We start from the raw sequence: 24,228 nt of genomic DNA, 5'->3' as shown, positions 1-24,228 counted from the left end.
CCTATTGAACAGAACAATTTGTGTTTACAATGGTACATTGAATTTGAAGAGTATTTATATTTTAGACCATTTATTAGTTTACAGAAGATTAAAGTTATCGCCAATTAGTAAAATGCTCAGTTATAAGAACATCCCATACGCTGACTCAAGCAAAAACCTAATTACGAACTTAACTAGCATCAAATGATGGACTGGAAGAGAAAATGTAAACAATACCCGAATAATCATCGTTTTTAATAGAAAACGAAAAGTCAATTTATTTAAATTCCATCAGTTCCATACTCCATTTAATTCTAGCGAATTATTATATCAAAAATAAAGAAACGTCTAAGAATATAATAATGAACGAGCCTAGTGGAACTTAACCTAAGCCAAGGACAAGGATCTTTTATAAAATTATAGCACATGGTCACACATCTTATTTTTGAATACATTTTAGCATCTAATCTATAACGTGAAAAGTCAGATATGCGTGGATCGTTTTGACAATTAATTATGAAAAATACATACGTTCCACCTCATTATTGGAAATACAGCAAATACTCAATTTCTTTGACCTATCCGTAAAATTAAAGTCTAAACAGCTTGAGTGCATTGGCTAGACTCTATTCCCTTCATCCGCTCATTGTGCTTCCGTATGTGTTCCGAAATGGTGAGATAGATTTCACTTTTACCTAACACAATTACTTCTCAGCCTTAATGTCAATTAAAGAATTTGCTAAGAACGCACGTGAAGCTTACTTCACGCTTCCTAATGGTGATAAAATACCTTCTATTGGGCTTGGTACTTGGAGATCTGGTAAAGATGAAACCAAGAATGCTGTTTGCGCTGCTTTGAAGGCAGGATACCGCCACATTGATACGGCTCACATTTATGGAAACGAAAAAGAAATTGGTGAAGGAATTAGAGAGAGTGGAGTTCCACGTACAGATATATGGGTAACCTCCAAACTGTGGTGTAATGCACATCGGGCGGGACTGGTTCCGTTGGCACTTGAAAAGACCCTTCAGGATTTAAACCTTGAATACATTGACGCGTATTTGATTCATTGGCCATTCGCTTTACTTTCGGGTCCCGAAGAGTTACCTAGAAATGAGAAGGGTGAATTGATATACGAAGATGTTCCTATTGAAGAGACATGGCAAGCAATGGAAGAACTTCTCGAAACAGGAAAAGTTCGATACATTGGTATTTCCAATTTCAATAATGAATATCTTGACAGAGTACTGAAAATTGCAAAGGTCAAGCCAACAATTCATCAAATGGAGCTTCATCCTTATTTACCTCAAACTGAGTATTTGGAGAAGCATAAAAAGCTTCAAATTCATGTATCTGCCTACTCTCCTCTTGCAAATCAAAATGATGCATACAATAGTGATATTTCAAAACTCATTGAGCACAAAACTCTTGTTGACATTGCCAATGCTCGTGGAGAAGGTATAACTCCCGCTAACATTGCAATCTCTTGGGCAGTGAAGCGTGGTACATCAGTGCTTCCCAAATCAGTCAACGAATCTCGTATCGTATCAAATTTTCTGTACATACCCCTCACCGACAAGGAAATGGAAGCAATCAATAACATTGGTGTAGTTAGACGTTTTAGCCATGGTAAGTTTGCTCCCAAGCCAATGTTCGTGGGCTTACAAGATGGCACGCCTAAACAAACTCATGCTTAATTCATTGCTTCTGGCGAGGCGTTGTGATCGATGAGCAGCGAAAAATGTATTTCTATTATATTGGTGAATACATATTTTCGAGTATCGTTAGACTTTACAGCATTACAAAGTGTTGTAATTATTGTATAAAGCCCAATCTATTCTGCTAGTGAAGCTCAATTGTTCCTTCTGTTTTTAATTGAAAGATTTAACGTTTGATTTTAAACAGCTATCGATGTAGCAATGTTGTAGCTTTTTTGTGTTTGTGAGTTGCTGTGCTGCTGGTAAAGTTGGTATATTACCGGTTGTATGTGAACCACTAGATACATATTAACAGCCAGTTTTCGTAACAAGTAATTTGTGGCTGTGTGACTTACAAAGATGTACTTTTTAAAAAAGCGCTACTGATTTATGTGGTTAAGAATTAGAAAATACCTTCTTTCAACGTCTTAAAGAAACAAATGATATTGAAATATGGAAATTCGCCTACAACACTTTATCTTCCTTGTTTTCCAGTCTTCACATACCTATGCCTACGCATTCAGCTCTTAGATGCTTGTCAACGAACATTTCATGGGTTTATGTCAAATAATACCTTTAATTGTCAAAGATGTCTTGAACATTTCCATGATACTATTAAACGTGAAGTAGTGGACGATCGTATAAAGCTCAAAATGTATTTATTCTAGTTCAATACAATTTCATAGCATTTATAGGTAAGACTCTTTAAAATAAACATAGAAATCTTTAAATCTTATATAACGCAACTATGTTGTTGTATGCTGTTGAAAAAATATACGCCATGTAGTAAATAAAAGGTGAACAAATGAACTGTAAAATATTAGGATTTTAATATTACTTAGCTAAATTAAATTGAACATCACTTTTACTAGACTTCCCAAAATTTAGGGAATTTGCAAAGCTCGTTCAATCATCTCAAAGGTAGAACCCAAATAATTTTCTGGATTAAGTAGAGAGGTCACTTCTTCTTTAGATAAGTAATTTGTAACTTGGCGCTCAGCAAGTAGAAGTTCAACAAGAGGTTTGTTTTCTTGAATGCTAAGATGACAGAGTCTATAAACTAAATCATGGGCCTCATCTCTACCCAATTTTGGGGCTAAAGCCATCATAACAGCCTCTGAAACAATCAATCCATTAGTAATTGAAAGATTCTCATTCATACGACTCGGATGTACTTCCAAGCCTTCTAAAAGAAAAACAGTTTGCTTTAATGTACCAACAGTATGTACAAAAACATCTGGTAGTACAATCCACTCAATTTCCCAAGCTCCTGTTGCCCTTTCGTGATCTTCTACCATCGCGTCAAGTAATGCCGCTACTCCTTGTCTTACGAAACTTGTGGACGCGGTGATGTAAACGCATGAAATAGGATTCCTTTTTTGTGGCATAGTAGATGAAGAACCTCTATTAGCTTTAAATGGTTCAAAAACCTCAGCAACTTCAGTTTGCATCAACAGCTTGATATCCGTTGCAAACTTAGCAAGCGTTCCTGTGAGCATCCCCAAGAAGCAACCAGCTTCAGCAATGCGATCGCGCTCAGTATGCCAGGCAATTTCTGGCTGGAGAAGCCCTAATTCTTCGGCAAGCTTTTGCTGAACCATCAACCCTTTATTTTCTAAAGATGCAAGAGTTCCACAGGCGCCTCCAAATTCCAATACGGACACCCTTGGTAGTAATTCACAAAGTCTTTGGTGATGTCTGCGTAATGTAGCGACAAATCTTGCCATTTTAAATCCAAACGTAATTGGAACCGCCTGTTGTAGGTTGCTACGACCAGCCATAGTTGTTTCACGATGCTTGATTACAAGAACGGTTGCAAGTTCAATTGCTTTTTCGAGATAGCCCTTTATGATTTTGAAGCTATCGATCATTTGTCGTACAGTAGCACTGTCCGTCACATCTTGAGTAGTTGCACCCCAATGGCAGTATTTTCCTGAATCACCGCTACATAGATTGGCGAGTTGATGAACTACTCCAAGAACTGGATACCCAATATTAATGGTCTCTTCCTCTAGCTTCGAGAAATCTATGTTCTCAACTTTACAAACCCTTTGGATTTCCTCACCAGCATATTTCGGAATTATGCCTAATGATGCTTCTGCCCTTGCTAACGCAGCTTCCCAGTTTAAGTATTCTTGAGTGCGATTTTCATCTGACCAAATTTTTCGAATTTCAGCATCTCCAAAGATATTACGAAATACAAAAGAATCTGATACACTAACTGGCATTTTATTTAATTCTTTGGCTATCAAGCACTAGAAATGTGCCGGCACAAGAAGGCATTTTGTTTATATACTTGAGACGGCGTAAGCTCCTTTCGTCATACCTAAACTCTAAGTGTAATCATTGTTCAAAAATTAATTAACTGTACAAATCACGCAGTGCCTTAATAAAGTACTTTAAACAATATCTACCTTAGAATATTGAGGCATAACTATTAAGGATATATAGTAGGTTTAGTGACTGTAGCGCTCGTATTGAAGATAGGAATAAATTTAGGAACTTTTTGCAATTGTATGAAATAAAGATTCTTCTTTATTTTCACCTATTCACCAAATACTTCCTGAGGTTGAAATTAAGCATTTTTTCCAACAAAAATGCAGATCTTGAGTTCCTTTCAACTGGTAGCGAATAATAAAAAAAGAGTTTAACATTTGAAAGAATATTGTTGAAAATCACTTTTTTGGTGTTAGCTGTTAATTTCTGATTGTTAAGGACATATATATGTTTATGCTATGAGTATGACATATGCGAAAAAGTTCGATCCCTCGTATTGTTTGTTCAACTATAAACCATCAACGTATTAACTAAACAAACCAATTCAAGTCCATGTAACTATTTGCGCATTACATTGAACTGAGAATAGTCAACATCTTTCTTGTAAGAGCTTTCCTAGACTAAAGGTTGACAAAACAATAAGCCTTGAAAATTCAACTACCTTTTTATCTAGTATTCTAGTAGAATAACAGTTTTATCTGAATGTTTCTGGAATCGAGCTACTAGTAATTATGTCTTGTTAATTATTGCTGTAAACTCGACCAACATGGGATGCAACACACAATCATTAACTTTTTTATGCTAAAATGATGCATATAATGATGCCGATGAATGGAAGGAATTTTTGTTACTTATTGTTATTATATTTTTTAACTCATTAAGTAAGGCTTCTCAATTCAGTTATCCCAAGAATTAATGCCTTCATTTCCATTTCAACTTGCGGAAGCCCTCATTGCTATTAACTTTTAACCATTAAATGCAAGAAATTTGTATTTATTATTGAACAATGGAAGTATGATTTATTGAAAATGATAAGGATTCCATTTGTTTATTATAAGACGTTGATTGTATATTGCATAGACAAGAGTATTGTAATACACGCTACATTTCAATTGCAAGCTACTGCATATATATTAGGGTTGTAAGTGCGCTCATTGCGTCAGTATCGATTTATTTAGATTGTAAAAGAATATTGACGGGGCAATTTCAGGTATTAGCGATTGCGAAGATTACGGGTCCAACGATCGTAGCTTCACTCCCGTATGATTAATGATCCCACCAGACGGGTAAGGATTTACAGCAGTTCGTCATACTAATCGGTTGCGGGTACGGTATTTACACGAGGGCGGAACGCTAATTTTTCGTACTTTATAAAAGTAGTGAGGGTATCCGCTAAATGTTGGCACAACATTTCATATTATAGCAAGGCAGTATTCGGTGAAACTATCAAGAAGACTAATTATTTAACGAATTATCAGAATTTGAAGACAATTTTATTTTATTTGAGTTCAATTGAACAAAATGGCAGAAGAAAGTAAAGCTGCAGAGTACTTTGATCCATTGGACCCATTGAGCTTTAATGAATTAAGATACGTAGTAAACCTCGTTCGGAAAAGCTATCCTGAAAAACAAATTTCTTTTGATGTAGTTACGCTAAGTGAACCACATAAGGAAGAGTACGTTCATTGGAGATATTCTTCTGCTCATGAAGGTATACCCGACAGAAGGGCTTACGTGATTGTACTAGAAAAAGAAGTTCCTGGAGTATTTGAAGGAATTGTCAACCTTACTACTGGAAAAATAGAGAAATGGGAGCATTCCGTTGATACTTGCCCAATAATTACAGCGGATCTACTAGCCATTACTGATGAAATTGTAAGAAATGATGCAAATGTAATCGAGCAATGCAAAATATGCGGCGTTCCTGAAAGTGGATTGTCTAACGTCTATTGCGACCCTTGGACCATTGGTTATGACGAGCGCTACGGTTCTGGTCGGAGGCTTCAGCAAGCTTTAATGTATTATAAACCCGGCGACAGTGGTCATCTTCGTTCCATTCCGCTGGATTTTTGTCCTATAATTGATGTTGATCAGAAAAAGGTGATAGCTATTGATATTCCCAAAGTAAGACGTCCTATTCCTCAAGATGTAAATTCGGATAACAATTTGAAAAAGCTTGAGCAGGAGATGGAAGCTATGAAAATGCTTAAACCACTCCGTATTACTCAGCCAGAGGGTGTAAATTTTCGTATTAAAGGACGCTATATCGAATGGCAGAACTTTTGTTTTCACATTGGGTTCAACTATAGAGAGGGAATTGTTTTGTCAGACGTAGTTTTTAATGAGGATGGGCACCTTCGCCCTCTTTTTTATCGAATTTCGCTTACTGAAATGGCGGTTCCTTTTGGGGCAAAAGGACATTCGCATCACCGAAAGCATGCATATGATTTAGGGGAATATGGTGTAGGATACCGAACAAATCCTTTGTCTTTTACTTGCGGTTGTGAAGGTGTTATTCATTACATGGATGCTGATTTTGTTAATTATCGTGGTGAAATAACAACTATAAAAAATGCAATTAGCATCCATGAAGAGGATGACGGTGTGCTTTTTAAGTATTCTGATCTCAGGGATCGCAATGCAAATATTTCAGCTAGAAGTATTAAGTTGGTAGTCTCACAAGTATTTACTGCTGCCAACTATGAATACCTTGTTTACTGGATTTTCCGCATGGATGGAGTTATCGAATGTGAAATCAGACTAACTGGAATTTTGAATACGAACGCCATAAATGAAGATGAAGACTTAAAAGGTCATGGAACACAAGTATATCCAAAGATCAGCGCTGAAAATCATGAGCACTTATTTTGCCTTCGAATCAACCCAATGCTTGATGGTTTAAGGAATTCAGTTGCTACAGTGGATGCATTAAGGGATAAGAATGGTACTCTAGTATCAAAATATATTATTCCAGAGACAGTAACTGAAGCAATCAGCAACTATGATTCATCTACCGGTAGGACCTGGGATATCTGTAATTTGAATAAGTTACATCCGTATTCTGGGAAACCTGTATCATATAAGCTTATTTCTCGAGACACATCGCCTGTACTCTCGCAACCCGGTACTACGAATTCTGATTGTTCAGGTTTTGCTGAAAATAATATTTACGTAACTCCTTACATGGACGACCAAATCTTCCCAACTGGTGATTATGCTCCCCAAGCCTCTGATGATACGCCTAAGGGGTTATCTAAATGGATATCCGATGATCCAAATGCACAAATTAAGAATACCGATATCGTCGTTTGGCACACTTTTGGTATGATCCATTTTCCAGCTCCGGAAGATTTTCCAATTATGCCTGCCGAGTCTATTCACCTTTTTTTACAACCTCGCAATTTTTTTAAACATAATCCCGCTCTTGATACATCCTCTTCCGTAAATTCTACTTCTGAAGCAACAAGCCCCAACACTCACCATGAGAATTTGAGGGATACTTCTCAAAAAAGAGAAAGTCATAGCACTCCTCATGACTATGAACCTCATGTATCCGATAAAAATGATAAAAGCGTTGAGGATAAGCTTCATTTCGTCCAAAAAGACGAAAGCAGGCCGAAAGAGCCTGTTGTTGATGCTGCCCAAAAACACGAAGGTCGCAGCGAAACACTAGCACAACCGGGTCAGCAAAATGCTAACCAGTCAGAGGAGAAGCAAGGAGGTCAAAACGGTTCAAATGGAGGTCATCACCATCATCATCACCACCATTATATTACTGGTCATGTTTATGGAGGATATCATAAGCATTCTGGTAGTGGAGGCCACTTGGTCGACATGATGAAAAATATCAGTGATGTTACTCATGATTTTGCTATGGGAAATTTTAGATATCATAAGTATGATTAAATTAGATGAACGAAAATAGCTCATAATCTGCATATTATTTGTATAAAGAAGCTTTTTGAGCAACTGTGGGGTACATATTACACCCGAATCTAAGTTTTTATTTAGTAATTAATGGGATTATGAATTGTTAATTCTTTAAATTAACTAAATTTGGTAATTGTTTTATTGCGCGATAAAATGGAAATGTTATTATCATGAAGGCTCATGAAAAGGACTCCTAAATGTCGTTTGGTAAGTTGTAATTAAATACAACGAAATACCAAATATTTTGTGAAAGCAACCTCACATTTAAACCTCTTTTAATATAAAAGTCATGAAAAGTTCTCTGGCGGTTATTTCATTTCATTCCTAAGTGTATTTGAACATTCCGATATGCTGCTTATTCGTCATTTATTTAATTGAATAATTGTTAACTAGCGAATGGGAAAATACTTTGCATTTTACAAAAAATTTGGGTGATATTTGAAAGAATGAAACGTCAAATCTAGAAACTGTGAATGTCCATTTTTTGTAAATTTTTATTATTAAATCACTGCTCGGAAAAGCAGAGTTCATGAATGGTGTATACACACAGCAGTAAGTCCTGTATCAAAACTTCACTAAATAAATCATTGCCTAACAATTGAGCAAAAGATTGTGAATATTATTATAAGAAAAATAGAAAATGGTTAAGCTACATAAAATCCGTTTTGAAAAAAGAAAAACGTGGTATTAAATATAACATAACGAATAAAATTAAGATTAAAACATATCCATATGCAAGTTAAACATACAACAGTTTAAGTTTTTAACCAACTGCCGAGAAAAAAGACAAAAAAACAAATAATTTACAAAACTGTGGTATAGAATCTAAGTAAACCACACAGACATCCATCAAAAAAAAATGATGTGACAAAGTTAAGCTGCTGTTATAATTGGTAGCATATTATAAGCAAAGAAGAACAAATTGATGCTTACATGCTTAAGCTAACTAACAAACATTCCAACAATAGTCAGAAGCATCCGTTTGGGAATTGCCTTGATTATCGTAATTATTGCACCCGGTAATATAATCATAGGATTTTTGATAGCTCCATGTATTACATTCAGACATGTCAGTAACACCAGCACTACACCAATCATACTGAATTTGGAAATGAGGCATGCAAATATAGCTACCTGTGCTTGTACCTTGAACAGTTACCGTTGAAGTCCAGCTGCCAGGATTAGAAATGTTGTCCACTTTAGAGTTGTATGAGTACAAGAGATAGGTTTGAGATAATCCCAATATCTTTAATTCACTCAATGATTTTTTCGACATAGTCGAAGAAGTAGTGAACTGAACTGTAGCATCGTACATATTGTTACCCTTCGGTGTGACACTAATTACCCTAATGTCAGCGGGAGGAAAGTTCACATTTTTAGAATGAAAATTAAAATTTAGATTTGGACACTCAGCAAACGGAGTAGAAGAACAAGCAGGAGCAGTTGGAGAAACAACAATTACGCTTCCAGATCTCGTACCAGTAGCGGGAACAGTAGTAGTAAACCAAGAAGTACCAGAACCCGTAGTCGAAGTTACCGTACCAGCAGTAGGTACTACGATCTCAACAGTTCCTGAGGTCGTACCTTGAGCAGGGATAGTCGAGGTAAACGGAATAGATCCGGAAACAATAGTCTCTGTGACGGTACCAGCGGTAGGTTCAACCACCTCAACAGTTCCTGATGTTGTACCTTGAGCAGGGAATGTGGAAGTATACCCAACAGAACCTGATATTATGGTCTCAGTAACGGTACCAGCGGTAGGTTCAACCACCTCAACAGTTCCTGATGTCGTACCTTGAGCAGGGATAGTCGAGGTAAACGGAATAGATCCGGAAACAATAGTCTCTGTGACGGTACCAGCGGTAGGTGCAACAATCTCAACAGTTCCTGATGTTGTACCTTGAGCAGGGAATGTGGAAGTATACCCAACAGAACCTGATATTATAGTCTCAGTAACGGTACCAGCGGTAGGTTCAACCACCTCAACAGTTCCTGATGTCGTACCTTGAGCAGGGATAGTCGAGGTAAACGGAATAGATCCGGAAACAATAGTCTCTGTGACGGTACCAGCGGTAGGTGCAACAATCTCAACAGTTCCTGATGTTGTACCTTGAGCAGGGAATGTGGAAGTATACCCAACAGAACCTGATATTATGGTCTCAGTAACGGTACCAGCGGTAGGTTCAACCACCTCAACAGTTCCTGATGTTGTACCTTGAGCAGGGAATGTGGAAGTATACCCAACAGAACCTGATATTATGGTCTCAGTAACGGTACCAGCGGTAGGTTCAACCACCTCAACAGTTCCTGATGTCGTACCTTGAGCAGGGATAGTCGAGGTAAACGGAATAGATCCGGAAACAATAGTCTCTGTGACGGTACCAGCAGTGGGTTCAACAACTATGACAGCACCAGACGAAGTGTCATGAGCAGTAATCGTTGACATAAAAGAAACTGACCCCGAAATAACAGTCTCAGTAACGGTTCCCGCAGTGGGTTCAACTACTTCCACGGTGCCAGAGGTAGTCCCACTAGCAGGGAACGTGGAAGTATATCCAACAGAACCAGAAACAATGGTCTCTGTAATAGTTCCAGCAGTGGGTTCAACTACTTCCACGGTACCAGAGGTAGTTCCATTAGCTGGGAATGTGGAAGTAAAAGTTTTAGAACCAGAAACAATGGTCTCTGTAATAGTTCCAGCAGTGGGTTCGACTACTTCCACGGTACCAGAGGTAGTTCCATTAGCTGGGAATGTGGAAGTAAATGCTTTAGAACCTGACACTATGGTCTCAGTGATAGTTCCAGCAGTGGGTTCAACCACCTCTACAGTGCCAGAGGTAGTTCCACTAGCAGGGAACGTGGAAGTATATCCAACAGAACCAGAAACAATGGTCTCAGTAACAGTTCCAGCAGTGGGTTCAACCACCTCTACAGTGCCAGAGGTAGTTCCACTAGCAGGGAACGTGGAAGTATATCCAACAGAACCAGAAACAATGGTCTCAGTAACAGTTCCAGCAGTGGGTTCAACCACCTCTACAGTGCCAGAGGTAGTTCCACTAGCAGGGAACGTGGAAGTATATCCAACAGAACCAGAAACAATGGTCTCTGTAATAGTTCCAGCAGTGGGTTCAACTACTTCCACGGTACCAGAGGTAGTTCCATTAGCTGGGAATGTGGAAGTAAATGCTTTAGAACCTGACACTATGGTCTCAGTGATAGTTCCAGCAGTGGGTTCAACCACCTCTACAGTGCCAGAGGTAGTTCCACTAGCAGGGAACGTGGAAGTAAAAGTTTTAGAACCAGAAACAATGGTCTCTGTAATAGTTCCAGCAGTGGGTTCAACTACTTCCACGGTACCAGAGGTAGTTCCATTAGCTGGGAATGTCGAAGTATATCCAACAGAACCAGAAACAATGGTCTCTGTAATAGTTCCAGCAGTGGGTTCAACTACTTCCACGGTACCAGAGGTAGTTCCATTAGCTGGGAATGTGGAAGTAAAAGTTTTAGAACCAGAAACAATGGTCTTTGTAATAGTTCCAGCAGTGGGTTCGACTACTTCCACGGTACCAGAGGTAGTTCCATTAGCTGGGAATGTGGAAGTAAATGCTTTAGAACCTGACACTATGGTCTCAGTGATAGTTCCAGCAGTGGGTTCAACCACCTCTACAGTGCCAGAGGTAGTTCCACTAGCAGGGAACGTGGAAGTATATCCAACAGAACCAGAAACAATGGTCTCAGTAACAGTTCCAGCAGTGGGTTCAACCACCTCTACAGTGCCAGAGGTAGTTCCATTAGCTGGGAATGTCGAAGTATATCCAACAGAACCAGAAACAATAGTCTCAGTGATAGTTCCAGCAGTGGGTTCAACTACTTCCACGGTACCAGAGGTAGTTCCATTAGCTGGGAATGTCGAAGTATATCCAACAGAACCAGAAACAATAGTCTCAGTGATAGTTCCAGCAGTGGGTTCAACTACTTCCACGGTACCAGAGGTAGTTCCATTAGCTGGGAATGTCGAAGTATATCCAACAGAACCAGAAACAATAGTCTCAGTGATAGTTCCAGCAGTGGGTTCAACCACCTCTACAGTGCCAGAGGTAGTTCCACTAGCAGGAAACGTGGAAGTATATCCAACAGAACCAGAAACAATCGTCTCAGTAATAGTTCCAGCAGTGGGTGAAGTTGTTTTTGACAATGACGCGCTAGTATCATTTATGGAGACTGTACTTAGAGTGCTTATTGTTGAGTGTGGTAGAATAGATAAGTCAATTGTAGAATTGGGGAGGTAGGTGGAGGTGTAGGTACTGTAAATAAGAGTATGGCTTTGGTTGTTGTAGCTAGTTGTTGGAATAATTAATTCAGTAGTTCCATTGATAGTATCTGTAATTGGCAGGGAGTTTGTGTTAGAATAACTGTTGGTTGTCGTTCCATTGGTTAAGGAGACTTGTGTGGTATTAGTGTTTTGTGGTGTAGCTGTTTGCGAAGGCTTGGAAATGGAAGTATTAGTATGTATTAAAGGTTGTGATGATATTGTCAATGTTGAGTAGTTTCCGGTGCATTGACTGTTTGTTATAGTAATTAAGGTAGTATATACACTTGCGTTGCTAAAGGAGTGCGTGTATGGCAACGTTGAAGTATATTCACTAGGGCCGTCACTGTAAATTGTTGTGTATTGTGAACATTCATTTGGCAAGTTTAAATCAAGAAATCCTTGTACATTTCTGTTCCATACTTTTGCAGTAGCCTTCCCAATATGAGCAAAGATAGCGAGAAAAATAAGATCTGTAAACACTAGCATGAAGTTGTGATGAGCTGCAAATTCCCAAATATAATGGCACAAGCACTTCTTTTATTTTTGTATATGAGCAAGTAAGTAATGCAACTTCAGACTCCATTTTTTCCAATTACCGACTGCCCGGTTTAAAATTTTGATAGTCCTCTGTCGGGAAAACATAGTGGCACAATACCTGTAATAAACAATCGGGGTATAGTAGACATTCAGCATCAATATTAGGACACGAGCTACTGTTACTTTTATATGAACAAATTGAACAGCTAACAAAAAAGGCATGAATTATACAAACATTTTTAGAGTACTTGTGTGTATGTATAAATTTATGTTTGCATATTTTGCTGATTGCAAAAAGCATATTTCAAAGAGCGCTACTAAATTCTCCCCTCCAAAAGTTTAATATCAAACGTTAAGATAGATAATAAAAAAATTCAAAAATTTACAAGCACGACCCTTTGATAGTTCAATTTCAGAAAAAAACATTACGTTGAAGTAAGAGTAAACTCAGGTTTTTCGTAACTACCGTATGTTGGTATGTCAGTTCGGATTCAAACCGTCAGTATAAAAATAGGAATAGGGATGGATTAACAATCAGATTACGGTATAACATCGCAAGCTATCGACAAATGCAGCTCATTCAATAATGTGCCTACCATACTAGAGTTACTTAAATTTTTTCTGTACGAATATATTTGTGGAATACATTATTTTTTTCTCAATGTATACAAAATAAGGAAAGGAATGTAAAAACGTATATCAAATACTAATCTAGCGTTGTTACGGTATCGTTAGGGTTTTGCAATTGGGACAACTTTAATCTAACTTGAGTAAGGTTAACGTTATTTTGTTAGCGAGATTATAACCCAGAAGAAAGCCAATATCTTCAGTTTTCAAATCTAAAGGCATTTCATCACATGAAGATTGAATTATATATTTTACTAAAGCAAATTATTTTTACCTTTAATTTAATTAAGCACCTTAGGAAAATAATAGAAGTTAGATTTACATTTGCATAAACTGAATTAAACCTAATTACAAATTTTTGTCTACTTGATTACTGTTAACCGCAATTTCCGGTGGTAACGTTACGTTAAAAACTCCGTTCATGAAAATAGAAATAAAACGCACAGCATTACAAAGCTAAGAATACGGATTATTAGGATGGAAGCAGAAATCAAGGGGTAAACGGCAAAACTCAATAAAAAATTTTCTTCTTTCATGGAAAATTTGGCTTGCAAAGCTACACCATATTTCAACGACTAATAGTCTCATTAGCTGAATGATTTAACCGCTATACTGCTTCCTTTAGATGATAAATATAATGCTAACTCAGTCATTAGATTTTAAGCTTTATGCTATATGTTTTATCACCTTCGACGCAATAGTAATGATATTATTAATTTTTTATTTATTTATTTTTTATTTTACGAATGTAATTTATAATAATGCTTTAAGAATTTATTAGAAACACAAATTTTTTTTTTTTTTTTTTTTTTTAATTTTATGAACAAAATACTTATTTGCGTTTTCTCCGTGAATGAAGAATTTTCTATATTGAAGGCAGATCCCATCAATTTTAGATGCGAAGCCGGTAAAATTAATTCCAAATAATATTCTTTGAAGAGTTTGTTAGCATGATGTTTTGTAAAAGATATATTCAAAATCTCTTGCTAAACATCATCTGTATTTGTTGTACTGTAAATCTAGTAAATAATTATTGGGTATGCCGTTCACAGCAAAAAGCTGTTGTTTTGTTTACGCAGTACTTTTAAAAGTTTGAACACAATTGGCTATCTTTAGTAGCACTACAATAGCTAAAAACTTATAGCTATCGTGGTGCAGAGAACGAATGGCTTATAGAAGTTAAAGCTCCTACTCTATAAAACGTAAAATGGCAACGTTTTTAACCTTTTTTTCTATGATTCTTCCATTTCTTCTAATTATACTACAAGTAAAAAATTTATGCAACATTTATAGATGTGGAAAAATTTCGAATCTTAGTCATAGTGCGCGATGTGACAAAACCCTTCCGAGCATGTTTCGTATAACGTCGGCAAATTCAGATTTCGATGCATAACTTTTAGTGTTTTCGGCACGTTAAAGTTTCACTATATGATTCTGTAACCCATCTATCAGTGTCTATTCAGAATCCACCACTGCCATTACTTTTTTTGTGAATTTAACATAAGTGAAGTTAATTAACCGCGTTTTACGGCTGGTAATCAGCCACTTAGAAATCTATTATAATAACGATTGCCCTCCCTTGATCACAACATTTTTTTTGGAAGGGGAGAAATATAATGAATCCCTCATAGAAACTTTTAAAAATGCAAAAGATCAAGTGCGTTACTGTATAGAAAGTGTAAGCTACACAGTTTGGTATCTGATTTAAGGATACGTAGAACTGCGGTGAGTTTTCCTTGTGATCTATTATATTACAATACACAGGTTGTATAAGTAGCAACTGAGTATAGGTATTGTATTAACTGGGTTATAATGTTACCTATCACTAATATAGCTCATAACTGAACTGAGGAACGAGGTTCAGCAGTAGCTCTATTTATAGTATTCAGATAATATTGATCTTAATAGATTATCATTAAGATCAATCTCCATATCGTATCATACATGGTACGATATATAATTAGAACATGTGACATATAGTGATACTCAACGTAGTGTATTATAGCGTAGTGTAGTATTGCTGACATTGCCCTCCCCAAGATTTTCTATGTAAATCTGAGGATAAGTCATATGTTCTCAGATATTTAGATTATTGTTTTTAATATAATCATTGACAATTGCTTTGTCCGCTTGTAGCGCTGTAGCTAATGTAGTCCATCCTGACATAATAGTACTCGGATTTAGATTCGAAATGTACTTGACATTTAAGTAGAGTACTTGTTCTCTGTTTTTATGTTCTAGGATATGAAGAATTGTTCCAATATCAGACTCATCAATGGTAGCGTAATTGAGTTCTGAATTATGTCGATACTTTTCTAGGTGAGAAACATGAAAAGTAGATGAAAACATGTGCTTGATTGAATCTGGAAGATCCAATTCATAGTTGTTTGGACCCGACTTCTGTAACACATAGAACGGTCCTGCAAAACTAGGTGCTAATTTATTGGATTTATGAAGAAAACCTGTTTTCGTTCTTTTGACCATAACTAGGTCTCCAGGTTGAAATTCTTCAATTTCTTGTATTTTCATATCGAAATACTTTTTCATCTTTATGTTGTTTGTATTCAAGTGTTCTTTAACTGTTTGAAATACTTGGATCGTTTCCTGAGAGTTTTCGTCAGTTTTGTCACTAAAGCTAGGTAACTCTAAAGGTGATAAAGCTGGTGAATAGCGATGTACTATCTCAAAAGGTGTCATTTGAGTTGCTGAATGTATCGCATTGTTGTAAGATTGTTGCACTAGGGATATATGATCTACCCATGTATTTGGATGTGTGCTACATACACATCTTAGTAATTTCTCCACAGTTTGGTTTGTACGCTCAGTTTGTCCATCAGTTTGTGGTCTGTATGGTAACGAAAATTTCATAACGAAATTATATTTATGTGCGAAATCTTTCCACGTTTGGGAAGTAAAAATATGATCATTATCTGCAATGATTTCTTTTGGATTGCCGAAATAAGCAATAACTCGTTGATCAAACATTCGAGCTGTTTGCTCTGCTGTAATGGATTTCGTACAAGGTACTAAGATTGCCATTTTTGAAAATCGGTCAACTACCACGAAAAGTGCATTATAACCAGATGATTCTGGTAAAGCTGTAATAAAATCCATTGATAAAGATTCCCAAGGTCTTTCTGATGGGGGAATTGGTTGTAAAGGTCCATAAGGTTTATGATTCCTAGATTTGTTTATTTGACATGTATGGCAGTTCTGTACATATTCTTGTATTTGTTTTCTTATTCCTTTCCACGTAAATCTACGTAATATAATGTTTGTAAGAAGTTCAATGCCTGGATGAATCAATTTACCTTCTTCATGATACTTTTTAATAATTGTCCTAGTCAGCTGAGTATCATTAGGTAATAAGATTTGGTCTTTACTGTTAATTAGTAAGCCATCTTTGAGTTGGATATTCTCTTCTACTCGTTTGTCTTCATTGTTTAGTAAATTCAACAATTTTGTATCATTCGTATATTCTGTAACCACTTGGTTTTTAAAATCATCGGTTATCGAGATTTGATTAACAAAGTTGATACTATTGTCTTCTGAATCTTTTGGAATTGGTTCTGTTTCGTCAACAATTCTGGATAAGGCATCAGCTATGTGATTTGCTGATCCAGGTCTGTAGTTAATTTCAAAGTTGAAGTCTTGTAAAAATAATTGCCAACGAGCTAAACGTTTGTTTTCAGGCTCGGATTCGTTAGTAATGCGACCAATTAAGTTTCGATGGTCTGTTAAAATTTTGAAAGGTTCGATAGTGGATTCTAAATAGTGTCTCCAATGTTTGAGAGACTTAATGATTGCAAGCATTTCTTTGTCCGATACGCTATAATTTAATTGTGCTTTAGACATCTTTGCTGAATAGTATCCAACAGGATAGTATTTATCATCATCATGTTTTTGAGACAATACGGCTCCTACAGCGACATCTGAAGCATCAGTTTCTAGTAGAATCTTTTTACTGAAATCAAAGTGTCGTAGCACCGGAGGAGAAACTAAACATTGTTTAATGTTTTCTATCGCTTGGGTTTGTGTTGGTGTCCATTTCCAGCGTACATCCTTTTTCAAAAGATTATTGAGTGGATGTGTTAATTGTGATGTCTTTGGAATGAATTTCCTAAGATAATTGACAGAACCTAGAAATTGTCGTAATTCTTTACGATTCTTAGGTTGCTTCCATTGTAAGACTTTGTCTATATTTTCTTGACAAGGCGTAAATCCTTTTTCCGAAATGTGATACCCTATAAATTTTACTTGTGATTGATGAAATTCACATTTTGCTTGATTGATAATTAAGTTCGCATTTTTTAATTTCTGTAGAACGTCTTTAACATGTTTTACATGTTCAGATTCCGATTTTGAATGAATTAAAATATTATCCATATAACATACTACATGCGATTCTTTGACTTCACCAAGTATTGTATTGATAAAGTATTGAAAATGTGCTGGAGCTATAGATATGCCATAAGGCATTACTAGATATTCAAAAACTCCACGAGGACAGCGAAAAGCAAGTTTATGTTCATCTCCTTTTCTTACTCGTATCAAGTGATAGGCACTTTTGAGGTCAAGTTTAGTAAAAATTGTAGAACCTTGTATTTTAGCAAGTAATTGTTCAATAAGTGGTAACGGATATATATTGGGTTTGACATACTTATTTAAAGGTTTGTAGTCAACCACCATTCTCAAGGTGCCTTCCTTTTTCGGAACGAACATTACTGGACAGGCGTTAATGGCTTTAGATTCTCGTATAATTCCACTTTTTAATCCTTGATTAATTTCATCATTCATAGCTTGCATTTTTCCCGGTGGTAGCGGGTAATTTCTGATAGGTAATCTGTAGTTTTCTTGAGTTAGTTCAACTTCAAATTCTAACCCTTTTATTGGCTTTGGTAGCTTTTCCGTATTGGTTTCTGCAGTAATGTCTTTGAATTCTTTATAGATATCTGGTAACTCAGGTTCCTTGACAATATTTGAAACTTTGTTCATTTGAGAGAGCGTGTGTTTACTGCTAGATATTTCAATGTTATTGTCATATAATGTTGTGAAGGAGATAGCAGCTGGATGCGAAAATTTCTTTACAACCAAGAATTCTGTTTTGATTGATATTCCATTTAGACTTATGTTAAGTTTTATTGTTTTGCGATTAATCTTATTTGGATAAACTCCACCATATATCACACTTTTTGACCAGGGTCTGGTAGGCAGTTTATGTGCTCGAACAGTTTCTTCTGTTATAATATTTGCTTGAGTGCCCGTATCGATTAGACAGGGTATTGAGCACTTGAAGTCTGGAAGTTCAGCTTGTAATACCATTTCGTAACGTTTCCTAGTATGATTTAGGAATTTGTTAGATGAGTATTCTATTCTCGAAATATTTGTCTTCCTCAGGTTTCTGCTATTAGTGGTGTTATTTTTCTTTGGAAGGAACTCTTTTCCTAGATTTTTATTTTGCGGTTGAAAACGCTTGTGAGTTTTACCATACGAGGCTGTTCTTTTGTCCTCTAAAAAGTCATAAATTTCACTGATTTCCGATTTCCAGTAATTTCTTTCCTTTAATTTCCTTAAGGAATATGGCAGCATCCATAATATAAACAAGCGAGTATGGAAATCATCAACATTTGCCTTTGACATGAGTTTCCTTATAAATTGAACTTTGTCCAATTGATTTCTAAAACCTTCAAATGTTTTAGTTAAACGATCACCTTTGTTGGATCCTTGTACTTTCCCTGGTTGTCTGAGTAATTCTTGCCATGTAAGACTTCCATTCTCAGAAAACATGCGTTCAGCGAATTGTTGCTCTAATTCTTCTAGGTGATTCAATGTATACTGTCTTTTAGTATGCTCATTTGGGAATAATGAAGGGTATTCAGTAAAGTGTTGATCAAGTTTTGAAATGTAACTTTCAACATCCTTATTAGGATCGAATTTCCCTATCTCTGGTACATGCTTCGATAATATTTTTGCAAAAAGGTTTATTAAATGTTCGTCTGATGTTTGAATTCCATCCAAATTCTCTGGTCTCCATCGTTTTGCTCTTGCTTTCATATAACGATAATTTGCGTAGGACATTGTATATGTTTCCCTTTTGGGAGATTTCAAAAGGGATAACAGTCTTTCCAAAGTTCTTTCTCCTTTGAACCCAGAAGGAGAGAAATATATATATTTATGATATATATTTATTCAATAATTCCTTTTTCTTAAAAAGAGTTAATTGTAGATCACAAGAGTTCAGTTATTGTAAGCTACGCAGTTTGGTATCTGATTTAAGGATACGTAGAACTGTGGTGAGTTTTCCTTGTGATCTATTATATTACAATACACAGGTTGTATGAGAAGCAACTGAGTATAGGTATTGTATTAACTGGGTTATAATGTTACCTATCAATAATATAGCTCATAACTGAACTGAGGAACGAGGTTCAGTTGTAACGCTATTTATAATATTTCTAAATACTTGTTATCAACGGATATCTACGATATGATGTTGAACATGTGACATATAGTGATACGCAACGTAGTGCAGTATTGCTGACAGCTACGCAGTTTAAAATCACCTTTTAAATATACGCTTCTGTGATAATTTTATTAATATTGTACTGCGGTATGTAGGTGGAATGAACAGCAGGCATTGAAGATATTCTTCGTGTGAAGGGTTTAGGTAGAACTAACCACAAATGAATTGAAGGGTTAGAATTGGTCTAATCATAGTGCTATCGATATAATTGCTATATGATTAGTAACATATGTCGGTACAAATGTCGCACTGTATGTACTCTAAATAAACTGAACAAGTAGCGTATAGTGACATTAAGAAACCATGGTATTGCTGTCGTTAGGAGTTGCAACGAATACTTGCCTTGTTAAAGTTTTTATTAACTTCTAATTGTTTTTGAGTGTCGAAAACGAAGTAAATTTGAGTAAAACATCAGGATTAATTCTGACTAGTAACTTAGAAGTTTATTGGTAAAAAACATTTGTGAATAATGTATAATAAAATTTTTACTAACTTTTGTCAAGGATATTTCATGCAGAATGCATGTTTTACGATAAAGTCATTTACATTGGCTGCAAAATGATTGCAGTTGCATATTTAATACGGTAAGAAGCAAGTGATACAATATGAGTCCTAAGGTGTAATTTCGTTAGCTTTTGCATTGTCGGATTATATAAATTAAAAAAAATTCCTTTTTCATGTATTCATATTTCTGTGAATAAAAATAATAAAAGAATGCGATTTAGAATATTAATAAATTTAATGACTGATTAAGTCAAGTAGAACAAGCTCTCAACTTCAGTTTTCAGTGGATTTACGCTCGTCAAATAAATCTTATTGTGATAAATTCTGATAAAAGACGAAATTAAATAATACATCATCTTAAGTTCTGTATGAACTATCAAGATCATCAAGTAACCTCATATAGGCAGAAAGTTCCTTAATTCCATATTTAGCACCCGAGAAATGCTTCTCTCTGGTAACATCAAAAGTTTTTTCAACAAGTTTGTTATTAGGAATGAAAAGATTGTTCATGTCTCCCAAAGCATTTGCTGATGCATGCGTTTGGATTTCCGTGGCGGCCAAAAATTGATACATTAAATAGTAAGCTGCACCTACAGACTCGGCAGCAGTAATAATTCCATGATTACGAAGTATCAAAATATCCTTGTTTGCTATGTCTTCAGCCAAACTCTTTTGTTCGCCTTTGTCAACTACAATTCCATGATAATCGTGATATGTGACAGGACCAGATTGGTGTGAAGTTTGAGCAAGCTCAAGGAAACCATGTTTAACACATGAAACGCCAGCAGCATATGGATAGTGATTGTGCATAATGCTCTTCACATCTGGACGAGCCCTGTGTATCGCACTATGTATAACATAGCCAGCACGATTGATGCCAAAAACATCACCCGTAACACCAGGATGTTTGATGTTTCCATCCTCATCAACCTTAATAAGACTACTAGCGGTAATTTCACCATATCGTAAACCATAAGGATTAATCAGAAATGAAGCGGTTCCATCAGGTTCCTCAACCTTGGCAGTCAAATGATTTAGAATATTCTCATTCCAATGTTCTAAACCAAAAAGACGATATGCCGCAGCTAACTCAATACGCGTAGCAACCTCTTCATCAGTGAATTCATGCAGACATGACTTTCGGAGCATTTCACGAACGGCAATCGAGCTAAATTCCGGTTTAGGAGCGTAGGTTTTAGGATCAACTTTTGAATTTGTGGCTAGTCCTCTCGTAAGGTTTACTCCAGTAATTGCATAAGTAGAACGCAAACTATTATTTATGCATTTTGCTGCATTTTTCAAAGACAAAGGGGTAAATTTTTTGCTAAGCATAATTGGAATTTGATATAAGGTAAGCAATCTAAAATGCAGTTCTAGCCAGTCGTTATGTTAATGAAAGACCTTTAAAGTAGTAGAATAAAAATTCAAATGAAGGAAAAAGTGAATTAGAATTTATTCGCTAACGATGTTGTTTTAATGAAAGCAAGCTTATATTTATATTATTTTTCAACGTCATAGTAAGTGCCTAGAATCCTTTACATTTACTGAAATTCAAATTGCTTTGCCGAAATATTAAACTAATCGTAATAAAACACCATTCGAATGTAAAATTTTTGATGTACGTTATCTACGTTGCCGCGTAAGAGAGTAGTCAAGAGCATGCTAGTGTGTGATTTATTATGTTAATCTAGAATGAAATGCTACAATATTACTAAATCTCGAATGCGATATATAGAATCTCAAATTCAACCATATGCCCCTCATTCATAAATTCATTCTCTATATTTAAAAAAAATTAGGTAAATTATATTAAAACGTTAAATTGAATGACTAGCTTGAAAGTTGAACTCGCTCATCCAAAACTATTATGACTTTTAAAGCAATATTATCATATTTTTCGACCATATAGGTATTATGTGATTGGTTGATTGAAAGGCTGGTTGCTGATTGGTTTCGTTACACGAATATTATAATTTGACGTCACATTACGAGAGATATGAGAAGGAAAGAGAATAACATGTTCCACTAGGGAAACAGAATAGCTATGAGTACCAGTGTATAACGATATTTTGAATTTGTTGAATTCATCATCACCGTTTATTTTGGTATCAGTGATGGATGATAATTCATGGCATTTACTAATATGGGACGACATATCGTACATTTTTACACAAGTAACGGACATGAGCGCAAGACTGAACACAAGAATTAATGCTAACACCTCATAAGAAAAGTTAACAAGGTTGAGGATTGCTCTATTTCTCTTACTTTTTTTTAATCAAGTACTAACTCTATAGTGTACGTGTCAGTGGCTATTAACTCCCAATTCATTTAGATGTCATCCGGAATTAAAAAACGGATAACAAATTTCGGATAATGACTAAATATTGTTCCAATGTGGCACCTCAACTTTTGTACCATCGCTCTCATCCCTTTGCTATATTTCCGATATCCGGTTGTTTTACAAAAATTAAACAAGGGATTACTCGTCAACAACATACTCAACATCAGGTTATGATGAAGTTGTCGTTTGCTTAGCGAATTTTTGCTTGAGGTATACAATTTACTCAGTCCCTTCATTGGCTTTATCAACATGCCATAAATTAGTTTAAAAAATAATTTATCGTCATTACAATATCGGTATATTAGAATATAATTATATACTTTTACTATGAAATAATATTCTGTCTTATTCTCTTAAACAAAATTGCTTTGAAAATAAAAAAAATGATTGGCTGTTTAAAAATACTTCAACCGTAATATTGTATTATTGTAAACGAATATGTAGTGGTATAGCAATCGAATCTGGGGCCTTTCTATTGGTTAAGTAATTGAATAATTTTAACGGCCGATCCGTGAATCTTTATACCATAACAATTTTTTAGCTAAAGACACGGAATCGAAACATCGCTAGGTGATGAGTTAGTAAAGAATAAATATGGCTGCAATATTAAGCATGGAGAAGGACAACAACTCCATATTTCTTTGATTTGCTAGTTAAAATCTAAATTGCTATTGGTAAAGTACACAAAAATACAGTTATTGCTGGGCAAATTTTAACGTTATCATGAAATAAAAAATCAGTTCTAGAAAATAGTTACGACTTTCTTCGAAGCTGCAAACTTAAATTCCAAGAATACTTTGAATAGTCTCTGTAAGGTCTGAAGCGAATTCCAAAATGCTATCATTTGCTTTTCTGAGTACAATTATCGCATATATATTAAAAATTTAAGGTGTAGTGCATCCAAAAAAAAAAGAACGATTCCAACAGATATATTAAAGAATCTTAATTTATTGATACTTACATTCCGATTGTGCAAACTAAAGGTTAGACTAATATTCTTCTCAAAAAATTATACAACAATAAAAAGTGAAACCGATAAATTGAAAGCGACGCTTTGCATTTTAATTTAAAAATCCAAGCACTTCAGAAAAATGTTTGCCAATGCAGCAGAAGAAAAAGCATCAAAATTGAAGTATAACGAGGTTTTACAACGTTTAGAATCTCGTTAATCACAAACGTTTGATATATCGAGAATTCTTCTTGCTTCATTACGATATTTATTAAGTTAGCGATGCATTTTGGTATCTGTTTTAACGATAGTACTGCAGTGAGTTTTCCTTGTGATCTATTATATTGCAATAAGAAGATAATATAAGTACCATAAGTATAGGTATTCTGTTAAGTAGGTTATATAGTTACCTGTCACTAATACTGCTTATAACTAAATCTCGCTCCTCAGTTCATGTAGCTCTATTTAATAATCTTTCTAAAATATTTTAACAATGGGAATCCATGTGTATAAAGATAGTTATATATAATTATTGATAAACATATCTT

General features: G+C 35.6%; 6 protein-coding genes and 22 long non-coding RNA genes across 28 annotated transcripts, besides 3 other annotated features; 18 read left to right on the top strand and 10 right to left on the bottom strand.

Annotated features, from left to right (window-relative positions):
- Positions 1–38: 38 nt before the first annotated feature.
- Positions 39–942, bottom strand: SPOM_SPNCRNA.1692. Its single transcript, NR_150590.1, has one exon. It is a non-coding gene; the product is annotated as a non-coding RNA (long non-coding RNA).
- Positions 47–251, top strand: SPOM_SPNCRNA.6613. Its single transcript, NR_195961.1, has one exon. It is a non-coding gene; the product is annotated as a non-coding RNA (long non-coding RNA).
- SPOM_SPBC8E4.04 (aldo/keto reductase) lies at positions 667–1,848 on the top strand. Its single transcript, NM_001023865.3, has one exon. The coding sequence runs from the start codon at positions 700–702 to the stop codon at positions 1,675–1,677; it is 978 nt and encodes a 325-aa protein (NP_596843.1). The 5' UTR covers positions 667–699; the 3' UTR covers positions 1,678–1,848.
- A 255-nt stretch (positions 1,849–2,103) lies between these two features.
- On the bottom strand, positions 2,104–2,408 carry SPOM_SPNCRNA.6612. The gene has a single exon (NR_195960.1). It is a non-coding gene; the product is annotated as a non-coding RNA (long non-coding RNA).
- A 7-nt stretch (positions 2,409–2,415) lies between these two features.
- SPOM_SPBC8E4.05C (fumarate lyase) lies at positions 2,416–3,905 on the bottom strand (the record flags this gene model as incomplete). Its single annotated transcript, NM_001023864.3, has 1 exon — positions 2,416–3,905. One exon carries the CDS (start codon positions 3,903–3,905, stop codon positions 2,562–2,564), a length of 1,344 nt encoding a protein of 447 aa, NP_596842.1. The 3' UTR covers positions 2,416–2,561.
- On the top strand, positions 2,544–4,190 carry SPOM_SPNCRNA.6611. The gene has a single exon (NR_195959.1). It is a non-coding gene; the product is annotated as a non-coding RNA (long non-coding RNA).
- SPOM_SPNCRNA.1691 lies at positions 3,848–5,350 on the bottom strand. Its single transcript, NR_150589.1, has one exon. It is a non-coding gene; the product is annotated as a non-coding RNA, possible alternative UTR (long non-coding RNA).
- Positions 4,466–5,013, top strand: SPOM_SPNCRNA.6610. Its single transcript, NR_195958.1, has one exon. It is a non-coding gene; the product is annotated as a non-coding RNA (long non-coding RNA).
- Positions 5,331–7,797, bottom strand: SPOM_SPNCRNA.1690. Its single transcript, NR_150588.1, has one exon. It is a non-coding gene; the product is annotated as a non-coding RNA (long non-coding RNA).
- Positions 5,357–7,938, top strand: cao2 (Cu(2+) amine oxidase-like protein Cao2). Its single transcript, NM_001023862.4, has one exon. It carries the CDS (start codon positions 5,476–5,478, stop codon positions 7,858–7,860), a length of 2,385 nt encoding a protein of 794 aa, NP_596841.2. The 5' UTR covers positions 5,357–5,475; the 3' UTR covers positions 7,861–7,938.
- Positions 7,853–8,365, bottom strand: SPOM_SPNCRNA.6609. The gene has a single exon (NR_195957.1). It is a non-coding gene; the product is annotated as a non-coding RNA (long non-coding RNA).
- Positions 8,001–8,448, top strand: SPOM_SPNCRNA.6608. The gene has a single exon (NR_195956.1). It is a non-coding gene; the product is annotated as a non-coding RNA (long non-coding RNA).
- Positions 8,449–8,486: 38 nt separating this feature from the next.
- pfl5 (glycoprotein) lies at positions 8,487–12,700 on the bottom strand. Its single transcript, NM_001023861.3, has one exon. It carries the CDS (start codon positions 12,680–12,682, stop codon positions 8,831–8,833), a length of 3,852 nt encoding a protein of 1,283 aa, NP_596840.1. The 5' UTR covers positions 12,683–12,700; the 3' UTR covers positions 8,487–8,830.
- Positions 8,824–9,196, top strand: SPOM_SPNCRNA.6607. Its single transcript, NR_195955.1, has one exon. It is a non-coding gene; the product is annotated as a non-coding RNA (long non-coding RNA).
- SPOM_SPNCRNA.6606 lies at positions 12,608–12,945 on the top strand. The gene has a single exon (NR_195954.1). It is a non-coding gene; the product is annotated as a non-coding RNA (long non-coding RNA).
- A 260-nt stretch (positions 12,946–13,205) lies between these two features.
- SPOM_SPNCRNA.6605 lies at positions 13,206–13,497 on the top strand. Its single transcript, NR_195953.1, has one exon. It is a non-coding gene; the product is annotated as a non-coding RNA (long non-coding RNA).
- Positions 13,498–13,650: 153 nt separating this feature from the next.
- On the top strand, positions 13,651–14,004 carry SPOM_SPNCRNA.6604. The gene has a single exon (NR_195952.1). It is a non-coding gene; the product is annotated as a non-coding RNA (long non-coding RNA).
- Positions 14,005–14,656: 652 nt separating this feature from the next.
- Positions 14,657–15,183, top strand: SPOM_SPNCRNA.6603. The gene has a single exon (NR_195951.1). It is a non-coding gene; the product is annotated as a non-coding RNA (long non-coding RNA).
- Positions 15,038–15,386: an LONG TERMINAL REPEAT.
- A 50-nt stretch (positions 15,387–15,436) lies between these two features.
- Positions 15,437–19,438, bottom strand: Tf2-11 (retrotransposable element/transposon Tf2-type; the record flags this gene model as incomplete). The annotated part of the gene is made up of 1 exon (NM_001023860.1): positions 15,437–19,438. One exon carries the CDS (start codon positions 19,436–19,438, stop codon positions 15,437–15,439), a length of 4,002 nt encoding a protein of 1,333 aa, NP_596839.1.
- On the top strand, positions 17,527–17,726 carry SPOM_SPNCRNA.6602. The gene has a single exon (NR_195950.1). It is a non-coding gene; the product is annotated as a non-coding RNA (long non-coding RNA).
- On the top strand, positions 17,920–18,695 carry SPOM_SPNCRNA.6601. The gene has a single exon (NR_195949.1). It is a non-coding gene; the product is annotated as a non-coding RNA (long non-coding RNA).
- On the top strand, positions 19,007–19,440 carry SPOM_SPNCRNA.6600. The gene has a single exon (NR_195948.1). It is a non-coding gene; the product is annotated as a non-coding RNA (long non-coding RNA).
- A 165-nt stretch (positions 19,441–19,605) lies between these two features.
- Positions 19,606–19,898: an LONG TERMINAL REPEAT.
- Positions 19,899–19,968: 70 nt separating this feature from the next.
- Positions 19,969–20,307, top strand: SPOM_SPNCRNA.6599. Its single transcript, NR_195947.1, has one exon. It is a non-coding gene; the product is annotated as a non-coding RNA (long non-coding RNA).
- Positions 19,984–20,321, bottom strand: SPOM_SPNCRNA.6598. Its single transcript, NR_195946.1, has one exon. It is a non-coding gene; the product is annotated as a non-coding RNA (long non-coding RNA).
- Positions 20,322–20,495: 174 nt separating this feature from the next.
- Positions 20,496–21,854, bottom strand: SPOM_SPBC1289.14 (adducin). The gene has a single exon (NM_001023859.3). It carries the CDS (start codon positions 21,717–21,719, stop codon positions 20,745–20,747), a length of 975 nt encoding a protein of 324 aa, NP_596838.1. The 5' UTR covers positions 21,720–21,854; the 3' UTR covers positions 20,496–20,744.
- Positions 21,347–21,767, top strand: SPOM_SPNCRNA.6597. The gene has a single exon (NR_195945.1). It is a non-coding gene; the product is annotated as a non-coding RNA (long non-coding RNA).
- Positions 21,855–22,512: 658 nt separating the features above from the next.
- Positions 22,513–22,820, top strand: SPOM_SPNCRNA.6596. The gene has a single exon (NR_195944.1). It is a non-coding gene; the product is annotated as a non-coding RNA (long non-coding RNA).
- A 453-nt stretch (positions 22,821–23,273) lies between these two features.
- On the top strand, positions 23,274–23,665 carry SPOM_SPNCRNA.6595. The gene has a single exon (NR_195943.1). It is a non-coding gene; the product is annotated as a non-coding RNA (long non-coding RNA).
- A 290-nt stretch (positions 23,666–23,955) lies between these two features.
- Positions 23,956–24,228: part of an LONG TERMINAL REPEAT that runs on past the window's edge.

The sequence above is a fragment of the Schizosaccharomyces pombe genome (genome assembly GCF_000002945.2).
Source record: "Schizosaccharomyces pombe strain 972h- genome assembly, chromosome: II".
Classification (NCBI taxonomy): Eukaryota; Fungi; Ascomycota; class Schizosaccharomycetes; order Schizosaccharomycetales; family Schizosaccharomycetaceae; genus Schizosaccharomyces; species Schizosaccharomyces pombe.
Note: the sequence above shows the minus strand (reverse complement) of the source record. Positions and strands in the feature narration are given on the sequence as shown.